Source organism: Poecilia formosa, unplaced genomic scaffold (genome assembly GCF_000485575.1).
Source record: "Poecilia formosa unplaced genomic scaffold, Poecilia_formosa-5.1.2 Scaffold72, whole genome shotgun sequence".
Taxonomy (NCBI): Eukaryota; Metazoa; Chordata; class Actinopteri; order Cyprinodontiformes; family Poeciliidae; genus Poecilia; species Poecilia formosa.
Window position 1 is genome coordinate 2584045 of NW_006800011.1, and position 11759 is coordinate 2595803.

General features: G+C 38.2%; 1 protein-coding gene across 1 annotated transcript; it reads left to right on the plus strand.

Moving 5' to 3' along the window:
• Positions 1–206: 206 nt before the first annotated feature.
• LOC103140566 (probable polyketide synthase 16) lies at positions 207–11644 on the plus strand. Its single transcript, XM_007555774.2, has 6 exons — positions 207–521; positions 592–745; positions 2039–2199; positions 2283–2486; positions 4280–4461; positions 5149–11644. The coding sequence occupies exons 1-6, from the start codon at positions 464–466 to the stop codon at positions 10615–10617; spliced, it is 6228 nt and encodes a 2075-aa protein (XP_007555836.1). The 5' UTR covers positions 207–463; the 3' UTR covers positions 10618–11644.
• The last annotated feature ends 115 nt before the right edge of the window (positions 11645–11759 follow it).

Below are 11759 nucleotides of genomic sequence, written 5' to 3' on the forward strand. Positions count from 1 at the left end.
ACTAAAAAGCCATTTCTTTAAAAAAAATATTACCAATTTTAAAATTTAGACTAAATTGTAGCTTACATTTCACAATGGAAATGTACTTAAAAACAAGTTAGCAAAGCAGGAAAGTAGAGAGAATGTAAATAGAAATGATACAAAAATAAAACCCACCAGTTGATTATAAAATTATAAAATACATTCATACAAAACACCAACAAAAACAGATGAGCTGAAATCCACAGAAAGCTCCTTTGTCTGGGATAATTAATGGTTATCGGATCATTTTAACCTGCAATTAAGAGATTTGGTTCCGAGAAAAACACACCGACCCGAACAAACCCCAGTTGTCTCTTTTCTGTCCCAGTATTTATAAGCAGGCAGCGGGTTAAAGAAAAGCTGCAGAAGCCTCCATGTTTCACTGGACACTAGTTTTACCACGAAGAAGCTTAAAGACGCTCAATCAACTTCCTAAATAAAGATGGCGGACGCCGATGAGGACGTCGCTGTTATCGGGATGGGATGTAATTTCCCTGGAGGTGATTTCACTGGCTGCTGGCGGTCGCATCGGTTGTTAAAGGTAATTTATTGACTTCTACTCTACGTTAGGTGAGGGACTGGATAATTTCTGGAAAGTTCTGCAGGAGGGAAGGAATTGCGTGTCGGACATTCCAGCTGAGAGATTCGACGGCAACTTCTGGCGCGACGCTGACGTCACCAAACCCGGAAAGAGCCAAACAGCGAAAGCTGCGCTTATAAAAGGGTGAGGAGAGTCATCAGGTCTGATATATGGGGAAAAAATACTTCTGTTTATTTAGGGGTAACAGACCACAATGGGGCTCAAATCCACTTAATCACATAATTTTCAAATTTATTATCACCTGAAAAATGTATCTTAGATTTTGTGTTTTGCTCTTTCTACACTACCAGTAAATAAATGTATGACCGTGTATTATGGTAATTGTAGATTAAAAATAGGCGTAAATTTCTGAAAAAAAGAACTCCGAAAATTTGAGATTAACTTCAGAATTTTTCTAGAAAAAAAAGTGGAAATTTGAGTAGAAGTTTGAAATGTTAAAAATTTGCGAGAAAACAATACAGAAATTTTTAGATCAATCTTGGAAATTGTAAAAAAAAATTGTAAAAAAAAACAACAACATGGAAATCTCTGAGTTTTGAAAAGTAAAAAAATCTAGAAAAAAAATTAAAGTCTTGAGATTATTCTCAGAAATATTCTGGAAAAATGAGTTTTAAAAGTGGAAAATTTGCAATAAAAACTCAAAATCAGAAATTTAGATTTGAGATCAATTTCAGAAAATTTATTGAAAAAAAATTGAAATTTCAGTTTCAAAAGTCAAAAACTTGGAAGAAAAAAACTGAAATTTTGAGATTAATCTCAGAAATATTCTTAAAAAACACAAAAACTTCTGCATGTGAAAAGTCAAAAATATTCTAGAAAAAACTCAGAAGTCTTGAAATCAGTCTGAGAAATTCTCTAGAAAAACATGGAAATTTCTGAATTTCAAAAATCAAAATTAGCGAGAAAAACTAAAAAAAAAATTTAAAAAAATAAAATAATTAATCTCAAAAATTTTCCAAGAACAGTAAGACAGGAGGCCATGCCACCACCTTCTGATTCTGAGTTTTTCTTGCAAATTTTAAACTTTTGAAACTCAAACTTTTCCAGATTTTTCTATAAAATTTCTGAGATTGTTCTCAAGACTGAGTTTTTTTTTTAGTTTTTTTTTTTGCTGTTCGAACTCAGAGATTTCCATGTTTTTTTTCTAGAAAAGTTTTGACATTAATCTAAAAATTTCAGTTTTTCTCACATATTTTCAACTTTTCAAATGTAGTATTTCAGATATTTATACAAAAAACTAATCAATTATTATCAAATATCGACTGATGAGACACATGTTTTTTCAGCCATCTTGTCCAGCCTAAGTAAAAGTACTAAAAAGTAATTTTCCCCCCAAATGTTACTCCAGTAAATGTAACTTGTCATCTTAACTCTGTGACTCTGAGTCATGACAGATCTGTTTTGATTTCTTTACAGGTTTAATGAGTTTGATCCGTCGTTTTTTGGGATTCCTGAAGTAGAAGCGGACTTCATGGATCCGCAGCAGAAGCTGCTGCTGCAGTGCAGCTACAGAGCCTTAGAGGACGCAGGAATACCTATGGAGAGCCTCAGCGGAACCAGAACCGGCGTTTACATCGGTAACTCTTCTCATATTTTACATTTTGAACCCACCGACTCGTGAGGAAGCATTTTTCTAGCCTGTTCTGCTTTAATGCTGCAGGTTTAATGAACAGAGACTATGAGATGATCAGGAGTAACAAGCCGGAGACGATAACACATTACAACTGCACCGGGACGGCCGTGAGCGTCGCAGCCAACAGGATTTCCTTCACCTTTAACCTCACTGGTCCTTCTCTCATCATCGACAGCGCCTGCTCTTCTTCGTTGGTGGCTCTGCATCTCGCCTGTCAGGCCATAAAGCAAGGTAGGCATTTCTAATTTACCTCGATAGTCTGCAGAAACATCCAAAAACATTTCCCTTACATGTTATGTTCTTTAATATGATTTTCTTAGGGCTGCCTGAGAAGTTACAGCCGTTTATGTTCGGTTTTAAAAAGCAGTAAAGACAAAATGAGGGCAAAAATAAATAAAACTTGTAGGAAATTAATATAAAACAGTATGCATATAAACAGTTTGGTTGTAACTAGTTAAATTTACTTGAGTAACTTTAAAAAAATATATTTTAGTAATGCTGAACTTTAACTTTAGTATTTTACTATTAAGTATTTCTACTTTTACTTGAGTAAAATTTCTGGATTTTCTATCCACTGAATGAAAAACAAACATTTTTTTAACCAAAAATTCACCAGACACAGACACATATTTTCAGTTTCTATTAAAGTTTCATAAGTTTTTTTTTTTTTATTAAAAGAAACTGATTTAGAAAAAATTTCTTTGGTCTGATTTTATTAGTTTTTATTACTTATATGGATTATTGTCATTTTCATCCTTAAAGTACCAAAATTTCCACCTAACTTTATATTTTGTCTGTCTGATTATGTAATTTTTACACATTAAATGATGTGTAAAAATCATATAATGATTTTTACATTACCAGTTACCAGTTTACCAAACTGGTAAAAAGTTTGGTAAACTTTTTACCAAATACTTTTTTACTCTTAGTAATTTCTTGGAGGATTACTTTTTACTTTATTTGAGTAAAATTATGTTGAAATAGTTCTATTTTACTTACTTGAGTGTAATTTTTGCATATAATACGATCTGGGAATGAAATCTTTAGGAGCAGCTACTTTCTCCAGTCACCGCTAGGCGGCACTGTGGTTCCTGGTATAATGAACTGCACTGGTAACTATCAACAGTTTTTCCATGTGCTGTTGCCCAGAGCAAAACAAATCCATCACAGTTCCTTATTATATTATATTTAATAAACCAAACTATCGACGACATATTAGGGCCATTGTAGATAGAAAAAATAAGAGTTAATTTCTGCCAAAAACTCAAAAATGTTGAGGTTAATCTCAGAAAGTTACTAGAAAAACATGAAAATTTCTGAGTTTGAAAAGAAAAAATTTGCTAAGAAAGAAATTGGAATTTTTTGAGTTTCAAAAGTAAAATATTTTTGACTTTTGGAGTTTTTCCTTGGAAATATTTTACTTTCAGAACTCAGAAATATCTTCTTTTTTTCTAGAAAATTTCTAAGATTAATCCGAATTTATTTTTTTGTTTTTGGTGGAAATTTATTTCCTTTTAGTGCTGTCGTATTAGGCATTACAAGCCTAATACGCCTCACTGTGCTTTATAGACATTTATTGCTTACATTTAGTCTCAAATCTCAAAATATTTAGTCGATGTAAACAAAAATATCCTATGAAGTTTACACCATGTAATCTTGTATGATGAGTGGCAAATCTAGACATATTTAGGAATGCCTCTTTCAGCTAAATATGACTATATTTGTAAAAAAGTGCCAAAAAGTTTCCATTTTAGATTAAGTGTTAATATTTTCTGCAGCCTTTCTATACCAAATTATTCATAGCCAAGAGGTAATTGGCTTCACTAAAATGCACAAACTTATTAGATATTGATCAAAAATAGTAGAAAAGAAGCCAAAGTTCAATGTAAAAAGTTTAAAGATGTTCAGTATGTTCATATGTCCAGTGATCAAGACAACTTTAAAGAAGGTCTGGGACAAAAGAGGGTTAAAGTACTTTATATTTTATAAAAAATTGTATGCTAATGCATGCAGTTTTGTCCTAGGAGACTGTGAGATGGCACTGTGCGGAGGCGTTAACTGCATCATCGAGCCAAGAGTGTTTGTTGCTCTCAGCAAAGCCAGGATGATTTCACCTGAAGGAACCAGCAAGCCTTTCTCCTCCAGCGCAGACGGATACGGGAGAGGAGAAGGCTGCGGCGTTTTGCTCCTGAAGACTCTGAAAAAGGTTAAAAAGATTTCATTTAGAACAATCTAAAGTGTGGCGCGGGGGCCATTTGTGGTCCTTGGAACAATTCTGTGTGGCCCTCCACTGCAGTTTAAGAATGCCATGAATTTGGCTCTCCAGAGGAAACTTTTCTGATTTTTTTAGAATGAGAGTTTTAGTGACAGATTTAACTTCTTTAATGGTAAATGTTTTCCTTTAATTTCCTAGTAAGTGGCAATCAAGCAACTTTTTACTTAAAAAAAAAAAGACTGGAGCATTTTATTCTATTAGACTTGGTTAATGAAAGGATTTTTGAGGAACATTTTTCTTTTTGTTAGGATTAGACTAAAAGATTTTCTAGACCAAATAATCCGGAGAAAAAAATATCCAACAAGCTAAGAAATACTTCGCCTTTCTCACTGGGATATTGCACGTTTAATTTATTGACTAGCATTTAAAGAAAAATTCCCAACAAAATGAAAAACAATATGGCTCCCCGAGTAATTATAGGGATTCTGGCCCATGTTGCAAAACGTTTCGACAACCCTGATCCAGAAAGATTTATGTCGTTTGTTGTTTTTCAAACCTGATGATCGTCTAATTATTTCTTTTCTTGAAGGAATCATAGAACTAAAAGGAACGATTTTAATACATTAGATAGATTACCTATATTTATCAATATTATTTTCGCTTCTTTTCTACTTAAAGGCCTTGAAGGACTGCAATAAAATATGGGGTGTGATTTGCAAGACTGCCGTCAACCAAGACGGACATTCGGTGACTCCTCTCACCAAACCTTCAGTGACGCAACAAGAGGAGCTGCTCAGAACAATCTACTCCAATGCTGACATCATGAATGTCCAGTACATCGAAGCTCATGGGACTGGGACTCCAGTTGGAGACCTAACAGAAGCAGTTAGCATCTCAAATGTCATTGCCAAAGCCAGACCTCCAGACTCAGAGACACTCTGGGTTGGCTCGGTGAAGGGCAACATCGGACACACCGAATCTGCAGCCGGAGTGGCAGGACTGATCAAGGTACTCATAATGATGAAGCACCAAGCTATTGTTCCCTCAGTTTTCTACTCCAGAGGCAACTCAAGTGTAGATACACAAACCCTGAATTTAAAAATACCAGACAAATTAGAAAGATGGGAGACAAATCAACCACTAGGAAGGGTAGCTGGGGTCAACAGTTTTGGGTTTGGGGGAGCAAATGCGCATGTAATTTTAAGAGAACACATTCATCAAGTAGTTCCCAAAAAAGCTTGGCAAAAACTCTTTGTGTTGTCAGCTGCTTCTGAGAAATCACTCATAATGACCATTGCAGACACCTACCAGAGACTGTGCAGCAGTCACACACTTGACTTTCAGGCACTTTCATACACCTCTGCTTGTGGGAGGAGTCACTTCAAACACAAATATCGGAAAGCCTTTTTGACATCTTCCCTCTCAGAGCTACAACAACAGCTCAAATCGGCACAAAAGATGGAGTTTCAGTCGGTTCAGTCGGTTCAGTCTGACATCCAGGTTGTCTTTGTGTTTTGTGGAAATGGGGTTTGCTACAGCGGCATGTGCAGGCAGCTCATGAGGCAGGTTCTTGCTTTCAAAGAGACAATCCAAAAAGTTGAAATTGCCTTTCAGACGTACACTCCCATCAACATCAGTAAACTCCTCGAAAGTGACTGTGATGGCGTCGATATTGGCCAGCCAAATGTCATCCAGCCTCTTCTTTTTGCAGTACAAGTGGGGATTGCCACCCTGCTGAAGCAGTGGGGTGTTAAGCCTTCGGCCATGCTTGGCCACTCTGTTGGAGAGGTCGCTGCGGCTCACTGCTCAGGTCTTTTGTCTCTTTGCGATGCGGTGAAAGTGTTGCACCATCGCAGCGCTCTTCAGAGTAGAGTCACAGGAGGAAAGATGCTTGTCGTCGGCAATGTGGCTGTAGAAAAGATTTTAGAAGTTCTCAAAGTCTTTGGTGGCAAGATCTGTGCTGCTGCTTTCAACAGCCCTCAGTCCTGCACTTTGTCAGGTGATGCAGGTTCAGTGGATGCCCTCCATGAGATGCTGAGGATTAAATTTGCAGATGAAAATATCTTCCTCCATATCTTAGATGTCCCTGCTGCTTACCATAGCCACATGATGGATCCAATTCTAGATGACATTGAGAGCAGCATAGGCCTTTTGAATGCTAAAAGCATAGCGTGTCACCTGTTTTCCACTGTTACTGGCGAGAGGCTTTCAGATGGGGATTTCAGTTCTGGCGCATACTGGGCTAAGAACATCCGGGAGCCTGTTTTATTAAAGAAAGCTCTTTGTGCTGTTCACAAAGAGATACCGGCAAAAGGAAATGTGGTCTTTGTAGAGGTTGGACCTCGAATGGCTCTCCAAAGGTACATCTGTGAAACTCTTGGCGATGAAGCCAAAGTTTTCCCGTCAGTCCACCCAGACAAAGACTGTGACACCATTTCCTCGACTCTGGCCAGCCTGTTTGAACTTGGCATTAATGTAGACTGGAAGGAGCTTTTCAGGGGTTGTGAGACATTACCCAGTACTCCTCCAGTCTACCAGTTTGACAACACAAAGAATGATGTGAATTTTGAAGCCTTAAGGGGAGATAATGAACCATCTCATGACTTTTGCGATGGACTTGAGTCCCAAATAAAAAGGGATAAGAAAGAATGCACAATTGAACTGTCTTTGAAGACTGCACCCTACCTCTGGGAGCATAAAAACAACGGCATTGCCATTGTGCCAGGGGCATTTTATGTTGACCTAGCTTATGCCTTGGTGATGGCCAACCTGAAGCCAAAGAAGCCTGCCTCTCTCGTCTCTCTAGGTATAAAATTTGAGAGTGTGCTTACTCTCAACTCAAATTCTAAGAAACTGAAGATGACACTGGAACAATCAGAGGGGGAAGCTTTGTTTAAAATACAGTCACCTGTTGCAGTTCATGCCTCTGGCACATGCAGGTATAAAGATCAGCAACCACTGCTAGAGGAAGCAACCATTTGTCTTGATGTGATCTACCAAAGGTGCAAAATTATTCTGACACATCAAGAAATGTATTCACTTCTCTCTCAGGCTGGATTTGAGTATGGCCCGCTTTTCAGGCATCTAAACAAGGTGTGTCTTGGCAACAAATTCAAGGAAGCTGTGACCGCTTTTCAGGTTCCAGAGGACATTCTGAAAAGTCTCCATAAACATTTCATTCACCCTGTGGTACTGGATTATTTAATTCAAATGGCTGCAGTTGTAGCAATGGGACAACAAGGATCCAAGCAGGGATTCCCATCACAGATCGCAAGCATTGCTATTTCAGAAGTCCTGCAGGAGACAATGGTCATGTATCTTCGGACAACTCAAGAGACTCAAGATTTCCTTGAGGTGTGTGGTTGCTTTTCTACCAAAGATGGGAAGGTATTGGTGGAATTTAAGGGTGTAAGGATTTCCTTTTTGGTCCAAAGTTCAGATGTTACCAAATCATTGTTTTTTCATAGTGAAACAGTTGCATTAGCAGAAGAGAGAGATGTGGATGGCTCTAAGATAAAAGCCATCATCTTTGAAGATCACATGGGCATTGCTAAAGGTTTAAGACCGTACATATGCACTGATTCGGTCATTGTAGGGATCAGAAAGAAGTTAAGTGCAGATGAAGTAAAATGCCTAGTGATTCATTCATTGAACAGCAATGACAATCTGAAGAAAGTTCTCTTCATTTGGGGTGTGGAGAACCTGACTCACTTGTCCTCTGAAATGATTCTGGAGAGCTTTGTGACTTGTTGTGAGACATTTCGTCACATTGTTTTGTCTGTCAAAGAGACCAAACGTTTGTGTGCCATCAATGTCATAACTTACAGATCAACAGAATTGACGGTGGACCATGTGAGTCCTGGTTTTGTGCTTTCTGGTATGATGAGGTCCTGCTCGGCTGAGATCGCAGACATTCATTTCCAGCATATTGATCTGGCTTCTGTGACAAGTGAAGACATCCAAACATTGGCTTGTGTAATTAAAACCAAACAACAACAAGATGTAAGGATCAGCAAAGGGCAGGCATCAACAACAAGGATAGCACAAACTCCAGTTAAAGACAGTGATTTATGTGCAGAGGCAATAACAGCCGGCCAGTCAAGAGAGTTTGTCCTACAGACTACCAGTCCTTATGGAATAGAAAATTTGTGTCAAGTCTCTAAAAATAACTCTGATAAGAGTCCAGTTCCAGAAAGCTTAGTTGAAATTCAGCTGACAAATGTCTGCATACATTCATCCGACTACTTCCCGGTCAGCACTTCCCATTTCAATTTTGGCAGAACCTTCTACTGGAGCAAGCATGTGACAGAGAATCATGACCTTCTGGCTTTAGATTTTAGTGGCATTGTCTCAGGTGTTGGCAAAGACGTCAAAACTCTAAAACTGGGAGACCAAATTGCTTCATGTTATCCAGTTCCTGCAGCTTCGAAGATCTTGATTCCTGAAGCAGTGTGCTATGGCACAAAAGCATTTCCCTTTTTTCGAGAGACACCATGTGTGTCCTTCCTCATCCTGGCGTGGGAGATCTTGCAGAGGCTGCTGTGTGAAGTTAGAGGAAGGCACAAAAAGTTGGTAATCATCTCTCCAGACTCAGCTGCTGTTCTCATACAAGTTCTTGCCCTCACAGCAAACAGGTCAGGCTGGAACGTTTCCTGTCAAGCTAGTGTTACCAGGGAATCGACAAATTTTGATGCTTTGCTTTTTCTACCGCCATTTAATCAATCATTTGAGGGATTGTTTGGCAATAGTGACACTGTGAAGCACGTCATCTTTGTCTTCAGCAGTCACATGTCACTCTCAGTCGCCACAAGCAACACTACATTGAATGATAAAAACATTCATGTGCACCACCTTGATGTGGCTTATGTTCTCCAGAAACCGAATCTAGAGGCACAAAAAAGAAATATTTCTAACTGGCTTCTGTCTCTAAGCCTTGATCCAGATTGTCTGCCGCATAGAGAGGAGATCCTTCATGTGAAAGAGCCTAAAATCGAGTCCTCTTTCACAACAGCAACGGTGCAGCAGGTTGTTCTTGATAAAGGATTGGATTGGCTTAAATGTACTCACCGCTCTTTGCCTACCAAACCTGCACGACTCTTTGAACAGAGATGTGTTTATATAGTAACTGGAGGCCTGTCTGGTTTGGGTCTGGAGACTGTTAAGTTCATTGCACACAACGGTGGAGGTTGCATTGCAGTCCTGTCAAGAAGTGTCCCATCTGATGAAATCCGCTTTCAGTTGGATCTCCTTCAGAAAAGAAGTGGGGTTTCTGTCCTAAACATCCAGTGTGATGTTTCAGAGTCAAAGCAGGTGGTGGATTCCATCACCAAAATTGGGGGAAGGTTTCCATCTTGTCCAATCAAAGGAGTGTTTCATAGTGCTGCGGTGCTGCATGATTCCCTCATTGAATCCCTTGATGAGTCGCTGTTCAGAAAGGTGCTAAAACCCAAAGTCAGTGGCACTCTGAATCTCCACTTTGCAACTCTTCACAACAAATTAGACTACTTTGTATGCTACTCCTCGATCTCATCATTCATTGGAAATGCCTCACAGTGTAACTATGCAGCAGCCAATGCTTTTCTTGACACATTCTGTCATTACCGGAGAAACCTTGGGCTTGCCGGACAGTCCATCAACTGGGGTCCCCTGAATCTTGGTCTACTGCTCAACAAAGGCCACTTTCAAAAGTTCTTGGAGACCAAGGGGATGATGACAATGGGTGTACATGAAGTTCACAAGACACTTCAAAGGTGTCTAGTTATGAACAGACCGCAGCAAGTAATTTGCAAATTCAACTTCAAGAACCTCAGCTTGCACGTCCTTTCCCAAAATCCATCTCTCAGGGAGCGAATGGCGACTTTAGTGGAAACAGCAATTAAAGATGAAATACACAAAACCCCCAAAGTTCAGCATTCCTTTACAGCTTATGAGACAGTGCGGATAATAGTCAGTGAAATGCTCAATATAGATGCTGGAAAAGTTGATGATGACTCCTGTTTGTCAGCACTGGGCATTGACTCAATGCTGGCCATGACTCTGCAGAACAAAATCTACCAGGAGACAGAAATAAATGTGCCTTTGGTGACAATTCTGGATCCTAACACCACACTTACCACTCTGGTCAGTTTTGTGCAGAACAGCATGTAGTTAAATACAAAACTTGTGCTTTAACGAAAGACAGACAAGAAACTCAATTATTCTGCACCTATCACTGTAGAACCTTGCTAAATAACAAAAAGTTTCACCACAATCCTTGTTCACGTGTCCAGCAATGATGGCAGAGACATTTTTAACAACAGACAAGTAACAAATAGCAAATAATTGGAAACCAACAGAAAATAAAATATCTCCTGTTTATAATGGTTGTAATGACAATGTAGCGTTTGGAGGGTTACTGGCATAAATGACATGATTTGTGTAGTTAAACTGTATTCATGCATAGGAAACAGAGGAAATCTTAAGAATTGGAGCTAACACCAGCTATTTTTAGACTTACCTTCTGGACCTTTCTAGCTAAGCGTAAACTTGCTTCACTGAGGGAAAGAGTATCTGGTTAGCACTCAAAGCATTGGAAGAGCTAAATTAAACAATATCCTCAGACTTATTTGATTATGAAAAATCCTACAAGCTTCATGGGAATAGATTATTGGTGCTTTAAACTGTTCTTGAAACTGTGCTAATGCTAGCTTAATGCTAGCTTTGTATTTTTAGGGATTTTTGAGGTTTATTTTAATCCATAAACAGGTGGTGATTTCTTTTTATTACCATCTGAGTTGAACATTGTACAAATGAGGCTTCCATCAGCAAAAATAAAAAGTTATTTTTACTTCTACATAAAATTATAGCTTACGTCTGCTAGCATCTGTGCTAACACATAAAGAGGAAGTGGAGATTCAACTTTTAGCTTTTTTTTCTTTCTCGCCATCTTTACAGTTTTTTTATTGAACTTATAATACTTTTCAAATGGTTTATATTAATACAAAACAGTTTTACATACACTGACTGATTAATATTACTATTTGTTTATCTCTGTTTGTAACATGGACTTTGTACAACAGTAGCAGATGAACTCATATCAGTACTTTGTGAGTACTTGGTTTAGATTATATAGAAAAATGTTTATGTTGTTGTGGCAGCTTGGATGGTTTATTTATTTTAATAAGTTTCTTTATTTGAAGACCACTAAAAACCCAATTCTTAAATCTTGTTTATTTTGTTGTGTTTCCAAATCTCCTGTCAATGTATGCAATAATGTAAAATAGTAAAAGCCTTGTAGAACTTTTTTATTA

Coding starts and splice junctions, on each gene's coding strand:
- LOC103140566 (XM_007555774.2), top strand. CDS start 464: ATGGCGGACGCCGATGAGGACGTCGCTGTTATCGGGATGGGATGTAAT. Junction 746..2,038: donor AAAGCTGCGCTTATAAAAGG/GTGAGGAGAGTC, acceptor ATTTCTTTACAG/GTTTAATGAGTTTGATCCGT. Junction 2,487..4,279: donor CTGTCAGGCCATAAAGCAAG/GTAGGCATTTCT, acceptor GTTTTGTCCTAG/GAGACTGTGAGATGGCACTG.